Source organism: Suillus plorans (genome assembly GCF_016647745.1).
Source record: "Suillus plorans strain S12 chromosome Unknown HD556scaffold_15, whole genome shotgun sequence".
NCBI classification, from domain to species: Eukaryota; Fungi; Basidiomycota; class Agaricomycetes; order Boletales; family Suillaceae; genus Suillus; species Suillus plorans.
In genome coordinates this window covers 373,179-396,882 of record NW_024537399.1, presented here as the reverse complement: position 1 = coordinate 396,882, position 23,704 = coordinate 373,179, and the positions used below count along the sequence as shown (strand labels likewise).

Below are 23,704 nucleotides of genomic sequence, written 5' to 3'. Positions count from 1 at the left end.
AACCACTGGCAAGTGGCTGCTGAAAGCATTTACCACTGTAGCAGTTGGGTTTGGCAGGGACAGGTGGCAGGGGTCCTGGAGAGGTCTTCAAGGTCATAGGTAGCCATATATAGCTCATGTTCTAGGGTTAGGTTCTACACCTCTTCCCACCAGCATTGTGCTGGGTGTTTGTTCTGAGCCTTGGGCTTGCTGTTTGAGGCTTCGGGCTTGTTGCTTGAGGCTCTGCTTGTCTCAGAGGCTTTAGCCTTGGTCTTTGCTTTGGAGGTCTTGTCCTGTGTTGTGCCTTGGAGACATTTGTCTGGTGTCCAGTGCTTGTCCAGTGTGCACCATTCTACCGCTATATATCAGACCTGGACAAGTATGAGTCCCGAGGCAGTGAAGATTTGGGTGATCTAGAGGTTTCAGAAGATGTGGATGAACATAGCATGACAAACCACTAATCGTACCCTTGTGGATATTCATGTCGGCGGCTTTCAGGAAATGCACATTGCCATCAATCAAGCTCAGATCCAAGTTGATGGAGCATATTTGAAGCTGCAAAATGCAGAAGCAATGGCCTCACACTTAGAAATTCAACTTGGGATCGACAAACAATGGGAGATCGGCAGCGAACCCTACAGTCAATTCCGTCAAGAAGCTTCACTTTTGACTTATCGCACAGCGCTCGATGACTTAGAACGACTCGTTGTCATGCATCTATTTGAGTTATTGAAACTCTCACTTTCAGGCACAGGTGAGATCATTATCTTTGCACGGTCGCATAAGTACTCATTTTATCTATATTAGGCTACAAACTACATCAACAAATCAGCAAAGCCTTGCAACGACGTTTGGAGGCAATTCAAACTGCACTAAACCGCTACAATATGCAGGCTGCTGCTCTTGTGCCTCCATGTCCATAGCTCACTTGGAAAGATATTGTGGAGTACAGTTTTCTGGGCAAGTTTGATTTTTTGCATCAGTCTCATTCTGACATCCACACTTTGGATTGGACCAAACCTGCTCATCGCGAAGCTATGGTGAAGTACTTCAAACTTAAATGTGCTCAAGAAGAAATTCAACACTTGAATGTCGAAATTTGTCGGGTGCGCACAGCCATACGCGACAAGGAATTCACTGTGAATGCCGCTATTGATTCCCTTCTCATATCAAATGAACCTGTCAGACTTGAGCTGCAACGTCAATGGTGCAGACATGCTGCTGTCAATGCAGTGCATCTATGTAGATTAGATCGAATCATGTCACAGGAGAGCTTTTCAGGTAAAAGAGACCTTGGAACTCGACTCAAAGACATGTCTAGCTGTGGTATGTCCTCCTGCTCTTCATTATTTGCAGCTTACAAATATCTAATGTGCAGAAATACCTGAAATTATCTGCACTGCCGATCACCAGGAACAATTTGAGCAGAGGATGACAGCTCTGACTATGTTAAGGTCTGACGAACAGAGCGGTGGGGACATTCTTGAGCATGAGAAACAAGGACAAGATATATATGACGATCCTTAATATATTCCCTTCTACATATCATCTGCTACTTAGATCACTTTGTTTATCACATTTCCTTCTACATATGCATCTGCATCTACTGTTGCTTATGACTCAGGAGCACACTGTTAACATAATCGGTTTCAATACAGGTCTCAACTTTACTTCATCACCGCTTTCTCGTGTCTCACCTCAACACTTCAACCATGGTTTGTTCTGTCAATGCTCCCTCCCCCACTGATTATGAAGAGGTTAGTATCAGCATTTTTCAGTATGAGTGTGAATTGATTAGAGTACAGGTTGTCTACATCAGCTCCATCGCCAAACTTGAGGAGCTTACTAGTGGTGTTGGCTTCACAGACATTCACTGTGAAAAAGTTGATCATCTGATTATTCCTTCAAAGATGGGTAAGGGCATCTTGAGGCGTGTGGAGGAAGTGTTTGACTGTTGGTCTGAATCTGGAAGGTGACTCGGCTTCCTCATCTGCAAACCATATTAACAGTGTGACCATCCAGCATGCCATATTCACCAGCACACTTTCAACTCATTGATATATACTACTTTCAATCTTACTTTGTTCCAGGATGTTCCTGGTCAAATCTCCCACTGTGTGGGGTGTAAACTTGCACTTTTGCGAGGAAGGTGTTTGGGATGTTATCTCTTGTGTTCTTCTTCTGGATGAATTCCATCTGATTCTTCATTGGTCGAGTGACACTTCTCGACAAAACCACTGGCGTGCAGTTTATGTACAACCCATGTACTCCCATCTCAAACCATGTCATGGATCGATGGATCCTTGCTCTGTACTACAGAACACTACAGAGCACTCTGTAATACTCTGTAGTGAATTACATTTTCCTGATGTTGCTGAAAATCAAAGGTGACTCAGGGTGGTTCAAGGTGGTGCCCATGGCATGCATTGTGAGCTTCACATACAGCTTATAATTGTGTCCAACAATAGGTTTATTATTATTTTTCCATCCGAAAACACTGCTCATGCATTGGTTTGCAAGGAGGCTTTTATACATTCTGAAGGCACTAGGTCATTGGAAGTGCAGACTTTGGTGCACACTTTATGGATCTCAATGTGCTAGCTGCAGAGCCATTATAGGGCGATAAGTCGGAATCAAAGTCTCTCAGGTATACCAGAGGGCTCACCCTCTAGGAGCTGGTACACAACTGCATGATATCACACACCAGCCTCATGTTTGACAAGATTCTCATAAGTCTTTTTTTAAGATTCTCAAAACATCATCAAGGTGGAGTGCCTTGAGATTGTTATGATACACGAATGGCAGACACACACATCTTGTGAAGATTCTTTAGGACATGCAACTATTATATAAAACTCAATGGGGTCTGTACAAGGGATGTGAAATGGCACAGTGAGCATGACATCAATATGCTTTTCACAACTGCTGACTATGGAACATCATCCACCCCTTCTCCAAAAGTATAGTTCAAGCACAGTTTGAATTAGAATTTGCGTATGTATTGGAATTGGCTTTATTGGTGCTGTTGATGCCAACAAACTTGTCAACCATCGGTTCTTGGGTTCTTGGTCATGACTTACTTTCCTGTAGCCTGAAGCATGGCAAGCTTGCTAACACATATTGGAACTTTGACGACTTATGCACTTGTGTGTGGCACTCCAATCTTTCTCTCGTTGCCTCAATCTCCATCATCCTGGCTTTTTCTCTTGCCACCGCATTTTCTCTCATCATGTTGATCTCTTCAATCCTAGCTCTTTCTCTCACCACTTCCACTTCTCTTATCCTTGCTCTTTCTCTTTCCACTGCTCTTTCTCTTGCTGCTTCCAATTCTCCCATCCTGGTTTCTCCTCTTGCCACTGCTCGTTCTCTTGCCCATCATGGCTCTAATCAACATGCCCAGATGATCCTGATCCTTGATTCAGTGCAGATATAACATGGTCTGGCTCCAGCCAGCCAACATTGATGTCATTGTGAGGAGAAGTGTGAAAAGAGTATATATATGTTTATCTGTTTTGCTTGTCTGCATCTTTTGTGAGCAACTTCATGATGACTGCCTTGAAGTACTGTTTTAGCTATGCCTTAACCAGCTAATGCTGTCAATTCCCATTTCACCATAGCAAGAACACACAAAACTCATGGAGGCACATGCTGCACAACACCCTGCAGAAGTTCACAACCTAGCCATCATTGGTTTTGGAGTGGGCTCCACATTCTACTTCCTCCACCACTTTTAACAATCTTAAGTTATTGAGAAGCATTTCTAAACAATAGTAACAAAATGTTGCTCACCTGTACCACAGCGGATGATGCATCAGCAATTAAGTATCCTTATGATTGCAAGGTAGAACAGAATAAGTGGGGCGGTGTGAGTACAACAATTCTGATGGTGATTCAGAACAATGTGTTGGGTCTTGCAGAACCTAGCTGCTATTCGACCCTAAGGTGCTGTTTGGACAGCGAACCCTGGTTCAAAAATCTGAGCTCAAAACAACATGTGATGATGTGCACATGTTATGTCAACAACTGACTAATCTTTGTCATAGATACCTTTGATCATTGCATTATCATCATCGAAATGTCTGATGGATCCAGCAGCAGATCTTTACACTCCCTACGCTCTCAGGGTACCATTGAAGCAGCAGCAGCATCTGGAACATCCCATAAGGCGCCTGCAGTGTGGTCAAAGGCAGAGGAGACTGCCTTTCTTGAGTTCCTCTTGAAGGCCCTTCCTTCCTCAGGTGACAGGAGCTTCAAGATGTCCACTTTCAATCAGGCAGCTACCCACCTTAAGGAAAAATTCATGCAGCAGAGGGGTGCAGAAAAGACTGGTGTAGTTTGTAAGATAAATGGACAGTGGTATGTCTAGTGAACCTTTCCGCCACGTGTCAGATCGTTATTGTTATCTCTTATCAATAAAATATATCACATGCCATCATCACATGTTGTTTTGAGCTCAGATTTCGAACCAGGGTTTCTGGACCAGGCTCAAGGCTCAGAGGAGAGGAAATGCCATAAAAACTTACTGAAGACTCAGACTCATACTGGTGACTGGTGAAAAGGTAACTTGATTATGTAAGCTAAGGTGCAAACATAGTACTAAGCAAAACAGTCTCTGCAAGGTTAGCCAGGAATCATTCCCTACATCACATACAAACTTTAAATCATGACTGTCTCCAGTCATCTACCCATGCAAAAACCAAAACTAAGCTAAACTGAGAAAACTAACATGGGGGTCCTCAAACACCTGTTTTCCTGACATCTCTTGTGCCAGGCGAACCGCATCAGTGAGTGAGGGTCAGGCAGACAGATAAAACAATGACTCCAGCACCTGTTTGCCCTGACATCTCTTGTGCCAGGCAAACCATGTCAGTACTGGGAGAATGGTAAAACAATAAAACAATATAAAGCGAAGTAGTGGTTGTGCGGATGATGACAGAAAGTCGACGGATGGAAAGAGGCGAATGAGGGCATTGAAATAGAGGGGTGGCAGAAAACGCAAATGGTGGGCGAACAATGCATCAGATTGTGGCGCCAATGAAGGTGAATGAAAGCCATGAACAAGGGCTTCAAAATGGGTATAGGGTCAAGGGGGTTCCAATGCAAAATGGGCTGGTGAAAGTGCAAAATGTGTGGAGGAGGAAGGAGTATGGTGCAGGGCAATAATGACTGGTCCTATGAAAAAGCAGATTGAGGCAATAGACAGAGCCACTGAGGGATAGTAAAAGGCCAAAAGAGCTAAATGAGACAGGCCTTTGAGCACCCAGAAAACCCTTATCTCCCCTCAACTTCTCAAAAACACCAAAAACTCAATATATCTACAACTACTGCTCCAAATATGTTGCTAGATGACATCAATTTGCTTGATATTCACTAATGTTATGCAGAGCAGTACTTGGGTTGACAAAGTTATCACCCACCAGCAGGGCAGGTTGGTCCTGTCAAAACTTCATAAACATACTTGGCTTTACACTGACAACACTTTGATTTGTTCCAAAACTGGTGCAAACATGGCTGCTCCTAATGGGCCTGGTTTTTGCAAGCCTGAAGATGTATTAGTGGATACCATGAGGCCTATCCACCTCATTGAATGGATGGATGTCATCTCTGTACTAGAGTTCAAGTATCGCGACACCAAGGCTCTCATGGAGGATGCAATGAATTACATGTTAGAGATTGCACAATTCATTTTGACAAATCAGATTGATCGGCAGTACTTTGTGGGTCTGCTCATGTTGGGTACTAATATCTTTGTGTACATATACACCCATGGAGGATTGTCCATAACCACTCCAATCAACATGTATCACGACATTAATGATTTCATTAATTGTATGGTGTGGTTCAAGCATGCCGACTTGGAGCTCCTCAGTTATGACAATTCTATTATAAGAAATAGCCACGGCTTTAGGATGGCCTTGCACAGAGATACTAAATTAGTGCACGGGGCAATGACCAATATCGTGTCGGTGATCTATAATAGCAATTCGACCTTTGGTCGTTCTACCAGAATCCTGGGCCTTACCTACCAATGCACTCCTGCTGATACAGACAACTTGATCATAAAGGATGTGTGGTAGCACACTTAGCTTGCCTTAAATGGAGAAATTCACAAGTTGCTGGAGGATTATGGGTGTATCAATAAGATACGCAAACATTTAGGCAGTAAGTCCAACTTAGATCTATGATGTGCATGTTGATCTGATTGAAGTAACAGGCAAGTTCCCAGAACACATTTATAAAATACCTGCAGAGGCCGGACTTACAAAAGAACTGTTCCAGTCCTGTGGCACTTTGCCCTAATGGGATGATTTGGATGTCAAAGGAATGTACCTCTGGCATCTTCTTATATAGGATAATTAGTTTTCTGTGAAACCTCTCGAGATGACCGATGACAATGATGGCCAGAAAGCTTCAGACAGTGTATCAAACATTCTAAAGGAAATAACTGCAACTAGTGACCCTTGAGTCCACTGTCACACAGTATTTTGCACCCCAGCTGTCAGATGCACTTGGTTCTCTTGTTGCTGTGAGTTTTTGCATTATATATTGGATTCCCTACTAGGTAAGCATGTAATCGCTACTGTGCCTCCTATCTCGTCTCACACATTATCTGCAAGTCATCTTGAAGTGTGCAGGCATGAGATCATGCACTGCAACACCAGTGATGGTAATGTTTGGTTCTGAGTTTCTGTCATATCCCGCATTCCGGACCAACATCCGACGACGTTCCCACGCCTCATCCGGACCTCTGGACCTCCTGTCCATGTCTCCAGACCCAATCCTCTATCCGTCCAGATCCCTGTACTCCTGCATCTGATATCCGGACGCCAGATCTGATATCTACATCTCCGGATCTCTGGATCCAACCTATCTGTCTTGTCCGAACTCAAACCTTAAATCAGCGCCCATCCCCTTATGGTAATCACCTGTCTCTGGACTTCCGAACATCCGGATCTGACCCGCGTCTATCTTCCGTGCCTTTTCCCTTTGTACATTCCTTCTCAAGTTAGACTATACTCATTTTCCGTACCTCATTTCATCTCCGAGTTTATTTCCTATGATCCGTCTTATTTTCTAATACATTTCCACATGCTCATACATAGCCTTACCCCTCTGCTTACTGATCTGCACAGACTTGCCTCTAGTATATAAACCCCAGTAGATACTCCTGTATTTCCTCAGTCTGAATATTACACATATTAGTCCTCGCACTAGCCTTCACTCTAAGTCCTTGTAACAGTTCTAGTCCTCCGACTTAGTAATTATCCATCTCAGGCCTAGGGAGGAATTCCCTAGGCCGGAGCTCTGCTCCTCTGATCCTCTGAGTTTCCGGAACTTTCCCGCGGTCCTCCGGACCTATTCTGCTTCGGACTTTGTCCTTGCAGCCTTTCCTCTGTTTCCTTCTACTCAGGACTTGTCCTGAGTAGCCATTACACATATCCCCGTCAGGACGAAACTCCATCGTAATTTCCGGAAGTCCCTCCGGAACTTTCCCGCACTCATCCGGAAGTTTCTCGCACTCGTCCGGAAAGTACTTCCGAAGTTCCCACGCTCCTCCAGAAGTCCTTCGGACTTCACTGGACTTTCTCCGGACTTCATTCTGAAGTTAAGGGCACATACTCGGGTAAGGGGTGCAGCGCACGAGCTGAAGCCAAGCCCCTTGGAATCAGTCCTACCCTTTGTGCACGGTCTTAACAACCTCCCTCAAATGATTGAGGCTCCACCACATTGATGCCACGCAAGGCTGGGTCGATGTTCTGGTCCAGAAATCTAGCTGGCAGTGCAACCAAGTTAGCTTGACTAGGGCCGGTTACAGTTTTGTAATCTGGCTTCGCAGCAACTTTCCTGTCAACAGGAGCATGTAGGTTGCTTAAATCAGGGTCGGGAGGGACAGTAGGTGCATGCATAGTGAACCTGAATCTTCCTCCAGCTTGACAGAACAAGATATTCAGAGGCTGCAAAGGTTCCACAGTACTGACATCTACATGTGGGGTGTTTGGAACATTTGTAGCGGCTGGTGAACTATATGGTGGGGGTGTGACCTAGATCTAACCGATTAATATAAATAACAATATAACTATCAACCAGACCTTTGGGCGACGGCCTTGACCCTTGCCACAAAGTGGTTCTGGAGCTTGAGGGTTGACAGGAGCAGTAGAACCAAGAGACGTAGAGCCCTTAGGTCGATGTACCTGAGACGGTGCCTCTAACACTGCGCCAATCTTCTCCAATTGAGCATTCATACCTCCTGTTCCTGCATTGGCACAGCCAGAACGTCTACCAGGTTCGTCAGTGCTTGTTGCATCTAGACGGAGGGACACAAGTGGCGTGCCAGATGCCTCGACAGGTTCTGCTGCTCAGAGCTTCTTGTGCTGAGGCTGGGATGCCTCCAAACCTTTGCACTTGGCCTGTTTCTTCTTGGGAATGGCAACAGTGTGAGGAGGCATGATGAAGCTGCAACAAACTTGAGCAGGAGGAATAACTAACGAGCCATTCCAGACTCACCAATATTTTATACGACGATGCCTCAAGGTTGAAAGGGATTGCAGGTTCTCCCTAGGCAAATGATGCAGCATGAGACAATTTGTCTTGAAGAACAGTCCATTTTGTACATGAGTAATATGAAGAACGAGGAGAAATATGTCCCCAACTGCCGCATGCCTACTAGTAAGTGAGTGACTTGCAGTGCACCAGTGAGATTGACTCGAATCAGAACTAGTTTTTATCAATCCAACAAGTAGTAGCCATCTCTTAACAGCTGGTACTCACCATATTGTCCACCCCCCAGCGTGCCAGCCTCCAAACCAATCTTTACTATACTCAAGATCTAACTCAGAGAGAAATCACTTCTTTTTGCTCATGCTTTTGATTTGATCAAAGTGACTCGGGTCGATTTGGAGCGAACTTGAAGAGTAATAGAAAGATATGTGAGCCTGAGTGACGGTATACCAGCTTGGTATAGTAGATTGAAGAAAGATGGAGATGACTCAGAAAAAATGAGTAAAGAACACATGTGTGTGTACAGACTATTGATACGAGACTGCTACTTCTAGTAAGGAAACACTGGAAACTCGAAGGAAAGTACAATCACATGGCTACAGCTAAGCTATTGATAATTTAATGTCAGTCCAAGCCATAAACTTGATGTGAGTCATTTGAGGCCACCATCGCCTCAGTCACCGAGCCGTCTAAGTCACTCTCCCAGTCAGCTGTCTCCGAGTCATGCTTCTTCCGCTTGGCCAATTGTGGCATAGAGATACTAGATGAGCCTGCTTCTGCAGTCCGCTTGTTCATACATCGAGCGAGTTCTTCAGCAGATTTCTTGAGATCCTCGGTCGTGGATGCACGCTCCTCGTCATCCTGAAGGGTGGTAAGATGATGTTCTAGCAGATTGATAACACTGTCAAAAGTGACCCGTGTCTCCATGTTGTCCCTCAAGGTCGCCGCCCTCCACTCCTTCGCAAGGGGGATAAGTGGTGCAAAGTATGGGTGGAATTGTTTTGCAAGATGGGCCTCCTTCGAGGAAACTGCAAAAAAATAAACCTTCCTCAATTTGCACTCATCCAGGTCGAGGGTCGACCAGCTATCCGGCAACGAGTCATGTATGGACTCCTGGTGCTCCTTGCTGTTAGGACCGCCATATTTGATGCAAATATATATGAAGACATAAAAGAGGGACTCGAGGTCATCCGCAAAGCTTTGAGAGACACAGGATGGTGGCAGCGCCAAAGTTTTAGAAGAGGATTTTCGCGCTTCTTGCTGTAGTGCCTTGGTCTGCAATTCTGCAAGTTGGACGAGAAGCGTGCATGACATAAAAGGGATTGTGCCCTAATAAACCATTTAACCAGTCAACAAAATTTCATACATTCAAGCGAGATATATTTACTGTACCGCCAATAGAATACTCATCACTCAAAGCAATGAATACTGCAAACTCCCAATCAATTAATAGCCCATACTATCATTGGGCTCTCCTACGATCATCACATTGTAAAGACTGCAGTCACAATGTAAAATGCCGTGTTCTACTGCTGTGCATTGGACTAGAATATAAGAAAATGAATACTAAACACATGCACAATTGACTAAAGCTCACTGATAATAATGTCCCTAATCGCTCTCACAAACTCCTTAAGGGTTTGAAATGCATGAAGAGGGCAAGCACAGGGCTTCATGACGAGGCGAACGTGCGTGCAATGGGTACCTCAAATGCTCAGGTTTTCTGTGTGACGATAATCCCCTGTCCGGTCAATGACATTATCTGACTTTTTGACTAGCCAGTAATCTACTAGCTTGGGAACACCAGGAATGCTGCTCATCGCATTTAGCATGTTGATCTCATTCAAGACTTTATCCTTGCCACCCTAAACCCAGTGGTCTTTAATAATATATTCTTCTTCATCCAGACTGACAAGGTAACAGACAGTCCCGCAACCAATGAGGCCCTTGCTGGTACAGAGGATCTTCAGGATAGTGTAGATCTTGCTGTTGACACGGATCTGGCCGCAGGATTCTGCAGGCAATTGAGGGGTGTGGGGAAAATGGAAAGGATGGGGTGTAGAGCTGAAGGTGGTATTAGCCCCCGGCAGAGGAGCCCAAGATGCGAGGCCCAACAAGGGAGTGCTAGTGACTACAAGGGGTTGCAGCAGAAGACACGAGGGAGGAGGGGAGGGAGCGGGACTTGGGCATTGGCTCTGAGTTGGAGGTGTCATCAGCGGGGGGTATCGGCTCAAGGTCATTATCAGGGGGGAGTATTGACCCAGCCTCATCATTAAGGGACAGTTCCTGGGGATCCTCATCCAACGCAGCAAGAGACTCACTGTCAAGTTCACCAGGAATGGTGATACTCCAAGTAGCTCGGGCAGGAAGGTTCTTGAATGGGCGATAACCAGGTATATCTGTACCTGGGGGTGGGGGAAGCAAAATATTTTTCCAGAAGGTGATTGTGGAATCGTACCCAATACATTCTGGGCTGCCAAAGACAACAGAAGCAATAATTTGGGCGAATGCATCTGGACTCTGCTGGATTTTGATGCTAGGGGTCACAACACCACCAGCATGGTCATACAACAAGACCCTGAGTTCACAATATTGATGTGTGAATGATAGAACGAGTGCGAAATGTCTCCAGGGCTGATTGCTGAGGAGTAGATATGCCTGGGTATCTGCAGCCTTTGCAATCCACTGTGCAGGCTTGTACTGACTGTATGTCAGCTCAGCGCACAGACAAATATTGCCTCACCTGGGCTTGATATCATCGGATAGCACAAGATCAGGCTTGGGCTTGATATCGCTACCAGACACTGCAACCGTGGAATTGCTTGCACTCCATGTGCAAGTTGCAGGTAGCGTGATTAGCTTGTCTTCTGCTTCAGCCATAGCAGTACAAAGAGCATTGAGGAATGACAAGAATATCTCTTCATGGGTGACACCCGGCTGAGGAAGAGCATCATTTGAGTTGATAGATGACTGAGGAGGTGTCATTGGAAGTGCCCAGTTCCAAAGTCCGGCTTGGCTATCATACAATGGCACGATATCATCCAGAGAGTTTTGACTGAAGATTGTGTTAATCCATGTGTTGCAATGAAGAATTTTACTGAGTTTGATTCGAAGTGTGTGTGCCTGAGGAACTTTGAGTGTGAAAGGCTTGAAGATCAGAGGGAGTAGGTGGCCTAGTGAGCCATTTTCCAGGGATTGAGGTTCAGTTGTCACTAAACAGTCGAGTTCAATGGTCGTCATTTTGTTCAAAGTAGCGACGTCCTTGACAGGAATTGACAACAGTGATGCCAATTTTATTCTGTCATCAATTGTCCTATAAAAGTGTGGCATAATTGGCGCTTGGTGAGACAACAAAGAGGGACGATGACGGTGAGACTCAGAGGCGTTGCTTATCACCGCAGTCTAACTAAAAATAACACAAGATTCATACAAAAATCACTGGGAGCTCCATACTGTTATATTGAGTGAGACAAGGGTCTGCACTTGCACCAAAGTGAGGGACAACATTAACAGGCACTCTGAGCTGAGTGACTGGTATCACATCACCAATGCGAGCCCTGTTTGACCGTTTCGCCCTCTTGAGCACTTGTAGCTGCGTAGCTGGTTCATGCTCGCTATTGTTGAAGTGTTGCACATAAGTGAGGAAGCAATTCTTCCGAGTCCCCTGTGTGCCTGTCTTTCTAATTGGACATAGAATAAGCCTCATTTGAGCGACAACATGACCTAGAAACTCAAGAGTTAGAGAGCACTTAGTATAATGAAAGAAGATCAATCACCACAAAGACCATCAGCAGGCCATGAGTGCCCTTCCTCATTATTGACAATAACAGTGTCATACCGACCAAATGGCCAAATGTCAGAAGGTGGTGCGCAGTTCAGGGTCTGTGCAGGCCGCACGCTGGTGGTATTGTGAAATTCTGTATCCTGGAGCCAAAGTTTGAACCATATTTGCAGTTGTTCAAATGGAAGTGAAGCATTGCACCCATCCCTCCTAGCCCCCCCCAAGCGGATGAACATGACCATATTCGTGGATATATTCATGACAAAGGAAGTCAGCGATGGCTGGTTGTAAGTCGGGAAGGCCGAATCTAAGGGCAGCATCATTGATGGAGATGGCCCTGATTGATGAGATGAAAGGCCATACGTCCAACAATGAAGGTGCGCAATGGTAGAGGGACTGTCCCTACCTCCCTGTGCAGAGAACCTTTGACATTGTAAAGTAGTCAGTGATTGGACATGCATATCCAGGGCACTTGACCGTGGCCAAGAGGTCTGCAGAGAGATCGCTGTCATCATCATCACCGTCAACATCAAAATCAACGATGTCATCAACGTTGAGGTGTTGATCTAGGCTGGTTCGTAGTCTCAAGTCTAATAGACTTGTTGCGAGATCAAAGCGACGACATTTATCTGCACAATCAAGGTGACAACAGATTTGTGAATCGTAATTGTTGTTGTTACTTGACCGTGCAGAATCTTTTATCTCAGTGATATGTGCGTGCTCCGTAGCGTCTGCACTCCACTGCATGGTGATGCCGGTGTTGCATATACTGGGAACTATATTGTACATAAGCTCTATCTTCGGTATGTACCAGTTATCGATAGGCTTGTTGTGTTGTCCACGACGAAGCCCAGCAGCTGTGATTGCATGTTTGTTAGTGTGAAATTTGGCCAGCGCTGCGGAAATATGCTCGATATTGTGATTGTCTATCTGTGGTGACTGCACGAGATAATGGAAGTCTGTCAGAGCTCATATAATAATCGAGTGCTGGATGTCACGTTGGGCATGCCCTGTGACCTGCTTTAGCTTTGAAATGCCGCCATGGAAATGGTGAAACCCTGTCACAGGCTGCAATGCCAAGAAGTGGAAATCAATCTCTGCTTCCCCGACTGCACATGTGATCCACTTGAGGTCGTGGTCGTAGAACTCTCGGTGAAGATGGTGGATGGTTTCGGGAGTGAGGAAGTGTGATGGGTCAGCAAAGAGCCAATCCTGCCAAAAAGGTTTGTTGACACCATTTAGACAAAACCTCTGTGCTTCGCAGAAGAAAGCTTTGATATCATTGGAATTGACCTTGCTCCGGACAGCAGCTATTTGTGCAAGTGTCATTAAACTAGTTCAGGGCTCGTGTTGGAAAGGGTTGCCAATTGCTTGAACATGGCCATAGTAACCGGCAAAGTTTTGCCACCAACAGCAGCCAACATCATGGCCTCCGGAGTATCGATGATGTAACTTGCAAGAGGAGTGAAACAGTAGCGACTATGCCCAACAGGATCTGACAGCATAATTCCCTCACGGGCAGCCAGCTTTAGCAGCTCTAAAACAATGTCCAGGCATTGATGGACTAGACGATCCCCTAGCATACTGCGCATACATTTATTTTTATGAAGGAATTTTGGTACAGGGAGCAGGGCAGTGAGCACAAAAGAATTAGATGATGTCTTGAGTCAGGTGGACATGTGTATATTAGTGAGGCTGATGAGGAGCGGGTGTGCGATTCTGTCGCCCATCATCATAGATATATTTGTCTTGTCGGATGATAGAATGGTCCCAAGCAGCATCGCACCTCGTGGTAGAGCCGACTGCGTCGAAAACGATAAGTACTGAGAGTGCCTTGAACAAGCGAAGCTATGCACCTGCATCTTCCATGCATCATCTCCTGTCATCCATTCGGAGTACACATGGCACAGCTGCTGCGCCATGGTATACACCTTGCGAGGCGTAAAGTCTAACTGGTCGTGAAAGGATGGATGGTTGAGAATACTGGAGATACAATCCAATGGGTCGCGCCAATATAAGACGACCGGTGTTTTTGTTGGATGTGTCATCTCAATTACTTGAGACATCCAGTGTGGACTGCTCGGCAACATTTCTGCTCTGCCTTGCAGTTCCTTGGCCGATGAGAACGACAGAGGAAGACCCTGAATCTTACCATGCACGTTGTTAGACTCTACCAATTGAAGATATTGAGTACTTACTATCTCAAGTGACAAAAAGCTATCTATCTTCCCCATGCTTAATCCCGAATGAAGTAGCCATGACGCAAGTTCCCAATCTTTCTGGCCACTGAATGGATAGTAAAGATTTGTTGCACGGTGCACACTGTTCTCATCTGAGTTGAGCAAGTCAAGGAAAGTATGACCTGTGCCATACATTTGAGAAGCTCCGGGGAACCAGTCGATGAAGTTGCCAGTCGGTAATGTTCCTTCTTCATTGACCGGAGAACCACCCTCATTTAAATCAATGCCATGTCCAGTATTCTCACCCCAGCCTCCAGATCCGTCATGGTCTTTGTACGTGTTTGCGAGATGGAGATGATTGTCCGGAATATCGAGCTCATTACTATCAACGTTCATAGACTCGGTTCGTGCAGACTCAAACTGTATCATATCCTGTAGCCAGGTGCTGCATCCTGAGCGAGGCTGATTCATATGACGGGCTACAGCAACCTCGTCTTTGAATCCACCTTTGCCGCACGAAGGACACTGAAACATAACGATAAGAATAGAATGTATAGGTGTGAGAAAAACATGGACATGTGTACGTCAAAGTCAGCTCGGACTTTACCGAATCTACTGTATAGAATAAACAAAGGCCAAACGAGTCAGCATTGCCCATATGATAATATTGATTATTTTAGTACTTATGTCTGAGTCGACCCCACTTGTTAGTCTCAACATCCATGAGAACATCACTACAGCATCTTCTCGCTTCCCTCAGTGCTGTGTTTCGCATGCAGCTCACCTCTGAGTGCCGGTGAAAATCAGTAACCACGACCATGATCTCTCGGAATTGTACGATGTCACTGATGCTATTGGCTCTATGGTAAGTGGCTTGATATTTCCACCAGCAACTAGCATCTATTGTCTAACATGTTTGTAGACTATCGAAGACATGGATGATCTTGAGGCCAACTTGCTTATGGAACTCGCGAGAGCGAGATGAGAGGTATTCAGAGCCAAGAAATCATTGGCTGATTGCGTGGTCCATGAGCATGAAGTTTTGGCCAATCTATTGAAGTTCAAATCCAGCATATCCGAGTGCAAACTTGACAAGGCAGACGTCGGATTGGGATACATGTGGATCGCCTTTAAAAAGCACGGCCTTTCTCACCAAGTGCTTCCTTATGCTCTGGATGGTAAGTCTTCCAATACATTGATATTCACAGTGCTATAACGGACAGGCTACAGGTTCTTACATCGAGTCGTGGGCCGCCAGTCAAAATATCACTATCCAATTGAATTGATGTACGACCAGTGTATTTCATGGTCGCGCACTGTTTTTGGTCACGTACTGTTTTTTGTATTACCTTACCGAGTGCATATATACCATTGCATATATTCAATCGAGTGTTTTTTTAATGGAATGATGTATCGTGCCATTGTGTGATACTAGTACTACTAGCCAGGCTGGACTTCGGAAGTGGGCACTTCCAATGACACCTCAGTCATCTGTCAACTCAAATGATACTCTTCCTCATGAAGAGATAGCCTCGTCATTCCTCATTACCTTACCGAGTGCATTATCTAGCACTACTATACTAGTAATTTAAGTTATTCAAGGTTTAGTACTATTCAACTGAGACAGCACTAGCACTGGCAACCTTGAGAGCTGTACGTCCTGTCAGAGCTGTGTGAAATACTTGTCTGTGCTTATGTGACTTTTGTGAGTGCTGTCCACTCTGTGAGAGTCTGTGGGAAACTGTGGGAAACTGTCGAAATAGGCATTTTCTGGGGAGAAATTTGTGGTTCACTGATGTGTAATATTTTGGCTATGTAGAAACCCGACCAAGAGTACTAATATTTTACAGTATATAAGAGTAGTTTACAATTCATGTACATTACACGTTATCTATGGGTTTATCAGCAAATTTACACTTCACTTAACCGAGCTTGAAAATGTAAAAATTGTGTTAAGTCAGCTAAGATGACATCAAGTTACTTTGTTTTTACTTGACACTACTTAGGCATCTGACTGAGAAAAAATTGCAAGATAATCAAGTAATTTAAGTGACCAAGTTCAAATAATGCGCTCAAGATGCTATTTTGAAGGAATGATGATCTGTGAATTTGTTAACATAGAACACACAGTAAATATCTAGAGTCTCGTGGAATGTAGCTTTCTCTGGGACAAATTCATTGCCAAAAATGGGCAGCAAGTGAGCTGCACGAACGATCATGTCAATATGAATGATTGAGAGCTCCCGAGTGTCCAGCTCCGAGTTGAGAAATGATGGCTTGACCATCCACATTCCATCTCCAGGATCGGGCTCATCAGAGACCAGCTTAAACCAGTGTACCAGAGCGCACGGAAAAGTCTTCAAATCATGGCCATAACCGTGACGAAAGGAAAAGAAACATAACACACGGGCAACCTCCATACTGTGTATTCCACCCTCGCTTCGGGTGTTCACAAATATGGTGTCATAGTGTCCTGGCCCTCCACACCACGAAGGGACGGAACGGATATGTTCGCGTCGCATTCCCCCAATACCGCTTGGATCACTTGGTGCAAAGAAAGTAGCTGCTGCCGAGCCAAAAACCTTGATGCGGCCTTCAAATCTGGGGCAAGCACTGAGTGGGACAGTATCAGATGTATGATCGTTGTCTGCGAGGAGTTGGTCATAGAGAAAAAGGCGGACCAGTTGAGGCAAGTTTGGTACATCGAGTTCTTTAGCCAGTGCACAAATGGTGTACGGTCGTCTGCATTCTTTTGTTGGGTCAGATAATGGTATATGTAAAAGAAAAGACAATGCATGAGGCATGTGTGCCAGTTTCACATCACATTGCACTTGGGCTCCCTCTACTGCACCATCATCCGCCTTGCCACCATTGTCCACCTTGCAACCATTGTCCACCTCGCCACCATTGTCCACCTCGCCACCATCACCTGCCTCACCACCGTCCTTCATATTTCCATTGTCCTGCGATGGGTGTTGTGGGCCGATATCTAGTACACAAGTTTTTATTCAGTATGCATTAGTATACAAAAGAAACATACATACCAGGATGTGGACCTAACATTCCACATGCTATGAAGTCAGTATGTGCAGCAGCGAGTTTATTGAGGCGCTGGTTTGTGAGCAACATCTGTCCAGATGCGTTGAATTTGCTCGATCGTTGCCATGGTTCTTTCACAGCCTTGATGTGTTTTGACTCTGTAATGGATGAACACACCATTTGGCGCACCAAACATGCGGATAAGTGTAACATAGTGCACCAGGAAATGCTGATGTGGTAATGAGAATCCATCAAAACGAACACCGGTCTCTTGAAAAATCTTGCGATAATGATGAAACCGGTCAAGGGCCTCCTCAATTTCCTTGAGCATGTCCTCTGTAATAATATCCTGTCGTACGAGGTAGCAAAATTCAAGGAAGGCACAAAAACACCGGACAACATCATCGGGCACATGCCCCTCAATCGCAGGTAAATAGACCTTCATCAAGGCCTTCAAATTGTTACCAGTCCATTGAGTAAAACCACGGCCTTGAGGAAACCGGCGAAGGCCTGCGAATGATGGCACTGCAGCGATTCTGGAGGAACAAATCTGTGGATCAGTAAGGGTCACCAGAGAGATATCATGAGCATACCTTCTGTCTATGTCATCCATCACCACCTTGGCACGAGTCTTTCCATGTATGCGTTCCAAGTACTTCTCAACCCAGGTGACAAGGTGGTCTTTGAAGGTACCTTTGATAAGTTGATGCAGGATATCGGAGGACAGAAGTTCATGGATGTCGGCACGTGGATAATCATTCGTAAATGGCTACTGTTGTTAGAAAGCTTGAAGCAATTAAAATGAAATGAGGCTTACCACGACGTCAGCATCAACACCCCACTGACAACACAGAGTATTGAAGTCAACATTATCACAAAGGACGTCTGTGACTACTCGAGCACGAAGTTGGGCATCTTTGCCATCTAGATCTGTTGGAAAAGCAAGACATCTTGAGAATACATTAGATTTAGACAAGTTCACGCAAAAAGATTACTTACTTAGCACACCAATTTGACACGATACAAGAAAGTACGACCTGTTCTGGATAATCCGTGATGTATGGTCCTAAGCCATAGATGACACATCGAAAGTGACCATCCCCAAAGCGCACGACCTCAGGAACAGTCATGAAGGTCTTGAAAGAGCGCAGTATTCGTGAGAGAGATGAATGAAACAATTGTTTCTTAAATTTTCTAAAATGTGCATCTTCGGAATATTTTTTTACAGCTGTAGAATCTTTGTAAAGCAGGCGCCATAAAAATGAAATTATTACATACTTTTTGGTATGGCTAAAAAGCCAATGACAGCGACAGCATTACGATGAGCGTGCCAAACACTATTGTGTACATTGCCAATTGAGGCATAGAGGGGATAATAGTCATTTTGCCTGGTTGCAACTGAGACCGTTGTCTTGTCGCTTCCAAGAAGAACGGGCACAAAGGTCAAGCCATGTGTTGCCGGATCTTTGGCTATTTCATCCTGAGATTAATTTAGATTAGCTTCATGTCAAGTATTGAGACGTAGTAAAGAACTTACAGCTTGATTCCATGCCCAGTCTCCTGACATCACATTGCACCACTGCTGTTTTGCATCATCTCCCTCTCCCTTCCACTCACGATAAGGCGTGTACTCCATCTCATCCTTGAAGTCTGGATTTGCAAGCATGCTGCGGACCACAGCATGGGGATCTCGAAACCATGCAGTGTAAGGAGTATCCATCCATGGGGTGTGAGTCTCAGAATCATTAGGATCCGAGCCTTTCCCATTGAACTTCATTGTGAAGCTCTCCCATGCCACTTCTCCAAGGGGTATCGCATCGATGGTTGAATATAAGTCTTTGTGATCAGCGAATGGTGGGATGTCTCCATGATGCGCAAGGGTTCTTCCCCATAGGTACATAAGCTTGTCAATATCACCACCGGACATTTGATTTTGAGTATATAAAAATTCCATGGTTTCGAACTCTGTGCAATCGCGGAATGGTGTCCAGTCACCATGTTCTCTTGTCGTGAATGGAGGTGGTGGAGTATCCGGGTCAAGGAACTGACCATGTTCATCACAGATTTTTCCTGTATCAATAGAAAAATAAGAAACATGTCAATGATAGAATAGTCAGATGTGCACCGTTGAGCTCCAAGTGATAATCTCAGTAGGTCTCTTTAGGATTTAGGACCAGAGTCGGTGGAATATTTGAGTTTTCAGCCTCAATGTCCTGATCTCCAGCCTCGATGTCCCAATCTCCAGCCTTGATGTCTGCTTCACCAGCCTCAAGGTTGAATTCTTCCGCCTCGAGGCCTTCTCCTGCCTCAAGGTTTGGTTCTCCAGCCCGAACAGAACGTTCTTGGGCTCTCAGTTCATTCAGGATGTCAAAAGAATAGTCGTGCATGGCATGTCGATGTTGTGTGAGTCCGGATCTGTTTTTGAAAGAATGCGCACAGCCAGCATGAGGACAGGAAATCATATTAGCCTGAAATACTTTGCGTGAATGAAGACTTCTTTGAGACTGGCGATGAGGGTGTGTGTTTGACATTGTGATAAAATGAGTTAATCACGAGGGATTGAGTTGTAATAGTGTGTAGCAAAAACAAAATATACACGTAAAATAACCTTTAACAACTCTAAGCTTCAGCGAGTTGACCTCATTGCCACATCTTCACATCCACCTTGTTTGAGTCTTGCTGGTCATGGTTCACACACGTCCAACCAATGCATTGAAGAGGCCTGCTCAGGTGGTTCTAGATGCCAAACAGAAGAGGCGCACTACAGCTCAACTCAAAGAGGATAAGGCGCACGCAGAGAAGGAACAAGATGAACAAGATGAGAAGACAAGACAAGCCATTACTCAAGTGGCTGCTGCTCAGCAGAAAGCTGCCATCCAGCAGAAGAACGCAGTCTCAACAAAGAAGCCATGACCACGCCCAGTTGGGAAAGGCACTACGACAACAGCATCTTCCTCTCACACTCAGGCTGTTGCAGATGATGATGATGATGATGATGATGATGATGATGATGATGATGATGATGATGATGATGATGATGATGATGATGATGATGATGATGATGATGATGATGATGATGATGATGATGATGATGATGATGACTTTCAAGTTCTTGAACGGAGAAAGCGTATCCAGAGGACTGATCACCACGATGCTGTTAATGCAGCCATCCCATCCACGTGCATCAGATGCCGCTGGGAATGGAAACAAGCTGATGTGGGTGCTTTTTTCTTAACTGCTCATATCATGCTTTTACTGACTGAAACGATGTTATTCTATTGGAATCTGCTCCATGAATTTACTAGCGACATCAAAAAAATAGCTGCAGTTTCAGGTTGGGCTCAATGAGTCAATATGAAGCTCGAGTCTGGATTCAAGGTGTCATTGCACTTAGAAAGTGCCTCTTCTCTTTCTCATCCGACAGGATCTGCACTCTCTCGAGTCACTCATGCAACAACCAATGCAACCACTACTGCTACAGCTCCTCCTGCAACACCTGAGGGCTCTGTGTTTAACGATGATGTTGAAGCTGAAGAGCACACACCAGATGAAGCTGATGGACCTGAGCGCTTGGTGGCATATACCCTTGCAAACATGGGTAAAACAATGCACAATCAAAAATCAATGGTAGCTAAGTTTTTGTATAGTTTCAAATTTCTTAAATATTGATATTTATTTAGGACATGATTGAAGTCCAAGATATTCCCCAACCTCTAACTCCACCAGTTCCTTCGCAATTAAGACTCCTTCAATATGGATCGGGTAACACCCGTCCCCATATTACCTGATCTGAACCAAAGGACATCGCTGTGGACTTGGAGGGCCAGGAAGATGCTATCGTGTTTGTAGATGATGATGATGATTCTGGTGTTGAACACCACGATGCTAGCACTGCCATGAGGAACATGGGTGGGAATAAGCGAGTCACAGCATCAGTAAGTCACATCAACTTATATAAGACTTCACTGATACAAATTCATATTCAAGGCCAGCGTGGAAATTGTGGATAATGCTCCTCCGTCCAAGCATATCAAACGAGAGGCAGAAAGTGAGGTGGCAGTTGGAGAGCCCTCGAAGGCAAAATACAAGAACAGTGACCTTCCTCCTGGTTGCTTGGATGGAAATTTATGGCGCGGTGTAGAAACAACAATACTGTGAGGAACAAATGATGCTCCAGACTGTATCTGTAAATGTTGTGAGGTCGCGCGTTGCCTAGTCTGCTATACTTGAGACGACAAGTGCGTTCGACCCTAAAGGGGAAGCGAGTGCAGCAAGGATCTAGTAGTGCGCGCCGAAGGCGCTACTGGTCGGCTGATGCGAAGCGCGAGAAAGTGCGCAGGTGCGCACAAGGCGCGGGAAAGCGAAGGTACGCGCGAGGCGCGGGAAGCGCGCGCGCGTGAGCGGTAATGAGAGAGAGTAAGAGTGAGTTTGCTTAAGGGGTGATTAGATACTAGACAAGAGATACGAGCGCGAGGTGTCAAAGAATAGATTTCTACTATGTTCTCCTAGGTAGTATGTGGGTGGTAAGTGGGAGGTAAAGTCTAAGTTGGAAAAGTTCTCTAATAGTATGTAATGCTGGCGCTTATATACGGCGCCTAAGCGCTGTCACGCGGAGCCGAAGCGCTACCGAGTAAGGTATGTAAAGATATATGTATGTAAGTAAGGGTCCATGATATAAATAAAGGTGGAATGATATGTAAATAAGGGAGATGGAAATACACGCACTAGAGAGCTTGGTGGACAGTGGATGGATGCTTCCGGAAGGCTGGCGCTATAGGGCGACCAAGCACGGGAAAGCGCGCGCGCGTATCCATCGTAAAGCGCGGGAATGGTGCGCGCATGGCGCGCGTTGCGCTCCCTAGTGAATACTGCCATATCACACCATGAGAGGCATGAGTCTCTACAGCGGAGTTTTCATCCCTACAGTCGCACATGCAGCAGGTGGCGAGAATGTCCACCCTTGGTTGATCGAGGACGACACACTCATCCCGATTCTGACAAAGACGTGGAATGTCGTTTATGCAGACAATCCATCACTGAAGAACTACAAGATTGTCCTTGGTGGTGCCGTCTATCATGTGGTACGTTGACAGTATCTTCAATTTACAGGCCAACACTTACTTGACAAATGGTAGGCTAAACAATGCCTCAGTGAATGGCATGGAGGGTTTGGATCTGCTGCTGTCATGATCATTACGAGTCTCATGGCTTCTGATTATACTTATGAAACTGACCAAGAGCGCATCAACTTTGCCAAGTTCTGGCTTGAAGATAACTGTTTCCATTTCTCAGACATTAGTTCTGATGATCCAGAGGGTTGTGTTGTCTTTTTACATCACCTCATGCTAACACAGTTCTATCATTTAGGCATGGACGGGGATGTGGCAGTCTATGTTTGTGTTGCAGACATTTGCTGCACATCTCAACTATACCCAAGGCTGGGTGAAAGTTCCAGCGCTCAACAGTGAAAACGACATTATGCGGGCATCACTTGCTTTATTGGCAGGGGCGGTAACTATCCTACATTTACTATGTTCCACTTTTTCTTACTCATCTTAAATTTTTGACAGGTAAAACACGCTCTGTACCTCCTTTCGGTAGGAGCAATGAGTTTCACTATCACGATGGCTACTGGGAAGGGAAAGAAGAAGGCTACTACTATACGCAAGGGTAAGGCATCGGCTGTCAACGGAGACATCTGGGAAGCTGTTATTGGGGAGAATGAGAGCTTTTCTGAGCTGCTTTGGGGTTACGATATGTGCATGCTCTTGCAAGCAATTAAGAATGTTCCCTCTACAGCCATGCAGGGCATTGTTCAGCAAGCACAGCAATACATGAAAGCTTCCTCTTGTGGAGGATGGTCCAAGGGAGCTGACGAGCCTGAGGAAGAGATTGATGAGAAATATGTCAATTTACTTGCCTTCCGCTAAAGGTAAGTTCACTTCACTGCATGCATTAACCATTGTCATTCACTCATCATCCTGATTTCCAGATCGCTGTTTCCTGGATGTTCACCGGTGCACTTACGTTTCTCGCCCATTTGGTTGCATCCTCGCAAGCTTAGTACAATGATTTGATATCATTGCTGCGTGCTTTTGTGCTATTTTCTCCCATCTCATTGATCATTCCAGTGCTGCATGCTTTTGTGTTATTTTCTCCCATCTCATTAATCATCTCAGTTGAGCCTGCTACTTGTTTTGTTTCACTGCTACCGCACTTTTCATTC

General features: G+C 45.2%; 10 protein-coding genes across 10 annotated transcripts; 5 read left to right on the top strand and 5 right to left on the bottom strand.

Moving 5' to 3' along the window:
• Positions 1–480: 480 nt before the first annotated feature.
• Positions 481–1,506, top strand: HD556DRAFT_1440763 (uncharacterized protein; the record flags this gene model as incomplete). Its single annotated transcript, XM_041306164.1, has 4 exons — positions 481–733; positions 787–884; positions 963–1,305; positions 1,358–1,506. The coding sequence occupies 4 exons, from the start codon at positions 481–483 to the stop codon at positions 1,504–1,506; spliced, it is 843 nt and encodes a 280-aa protein (XP_041162755.1).
• Positions 1,507–1,691: 185 nt separating this feature from the next.
• Positions 1,692–2,597, top strand: HD556DRAFT_1306396 (uncharacterized protein; the record flags this gene model as incomplete). Its single annotated transcript, XM_041299908.1, has 5 exons — positions 1,692–1,736; positions 1,785–1,951; positions 2,070–2,128; positions 2,331–2,407; positions 2,529–2,597. The coding sequence occupies 5 exons, from the start codon at positions 1,692–1,694 to the stop codon at positions 2,595–2,597; spliced, it is 417 nt and encodes a 138-aa protein (XP_041162754.1).
• Positions 2,598–5,486: 2,889 nt separating this feature from the next.
• HD556DRAFT_1306395 (uncharacterized protein) lies at positions 5,487–6,056 on the top strand (the record flags this gene model as incomplete). The annotated part of the gene is made up of 1 exon (XM_041299907.1): positions 5,487–6,056. One exon carries the CDS (start codon positions 5,487–5,489, stop codon positions 6,054–6,056), a length of 570 nt encoding a protein of 189 aa, XP_041162753.1.
• Positions 6,057–7,670: 1,614 nt separating this feature from the next.
• Positions 7,671–8,426, bottom strand: HD556DRAFT_1440760 (uncharacterized protein; the record flags this gene model as incomplete). Its single annotated transcript, XM_041306163.1, has 3 exons — positions 7,671–8,021; positions 8,070–8,329; positions 8,375–8,426. 3 exons carry the CDS (start codon positions 8,424–8,426, stop codon positions 7,671–7,673), a joined length of 663 nt encoding a protein of 220 aa, XP_041162752.1.
• Positions 8,427–9,102: 676 nt separating this feature from the next.
• On the bottom strand, positions 9,103–9,792 carry HD556DRAFT_1440759 (uncharacterized protein; the record flags this gene model as incomplete). The annotated part of the gene is made up of 1 exon (XM_041306162.1): positions 9,103–9,792. One exon carries the CDS (start codon positions 9,790–9,792, stop codon positions 9,103–9,105), a length of 690 nt encoding a protein of 229 aa, XP_041162751.1.
• An 810-nt stretch (positions 9,793–10,602) lies between these two features.
• HD556DRAFT_1440758 (uncharacterized protein) lies at positions 10,603–11,718 on the bottom strand (the record flags this gene model as incomplete). Its single annotated transcript, XM_041306161.1, has 2 exons — positions 10,603–11,182; positions 11,222–11,718. The coding sequence occupies 2 exons, from the start codon at positions 11,716–11,718 to the stop codon at positions 10,603–10,605; spliced, it is 1,077 nt and encodes a 358-aa protein (XP_041162750.1).
• A 184-nt stretch (positions 11,719–11,902) lies between these two features.
• HD556DRAFT_1233058 (uncharacterized protein) lies at positions 11,903–13,228 on the bottom strand (the record flags this gene model as incomplete). Its single annotated transcript, XM_041297558.1, has 3 exons — positions 11,903–12,201; positions 12,255–12,661; positions 12,690–13,228. Coding segments are annotated over 3 exons (1,245 nt in total), but the record flags the coding sequence as incomplete, so codon positions are not given.
• A 920-nt stretch (positions 13,229–14,148) lies between these two features.
• HD556DRAFT_1189370 (uncharacterized protein) lies at positions 14,149–14,652 on the bottom strand (the record flags this gene model as incomplete). Its single annotated transcript, XM_041296134.1, has 2 exons — positions 14,149–14,406; positions 14,458–14,652. Coding segments are annotated over 2 exons (453 nt in total), but the record flags the coding sequence as incomplete, so codon positions are not given.
• A 5,511-nt stretch (positions 14,653–20,163) lies between these two features.
• Positions 20,164–21,636, top strand: HD556DRAFT_1440755 (uncharacterized protein; the record flags this gene model as incomplete). Its single annotated transcript, XM_041306160.1, has 6 exons — positions 20,164–20,370; positions 20,446–20,812; positions 20,873–21,105; positions 21,159–21,203; positions 21,279–21,413; positions 21,466–21,636. 6 exons carry the CDS (start codon positions 20,164–20,166, stop codon positions 21,634–21,636), a joined length of 1,158 nt encoding a protein of 385 aa, XP_041162747.1.
• A 725-nt stretch (positions 21,637–22,361) lies between these two features.
• HD556DRAFT_1464595 (uncharacterized protein) lies at positions 22,362–23,408 on the top strand (the record flags this gene model as incomplete). Its single annotated transcript, XM_041308325.1, has 4 exons — positions 22,362–22,559; positions 22,614–22,802; positions 22,846–22,989; positions 23,049–23,408. The coding sequence occupies 4 exons, from the start codon at positions 22,362–22,364 to the stop codon at positions 23,406–23,408; spliced, it is 891 nt and encodes a 296-aa protein (XP_041162746.1).
• Positions 23,409–23,704: the final 296 nt, after the last annotated feature.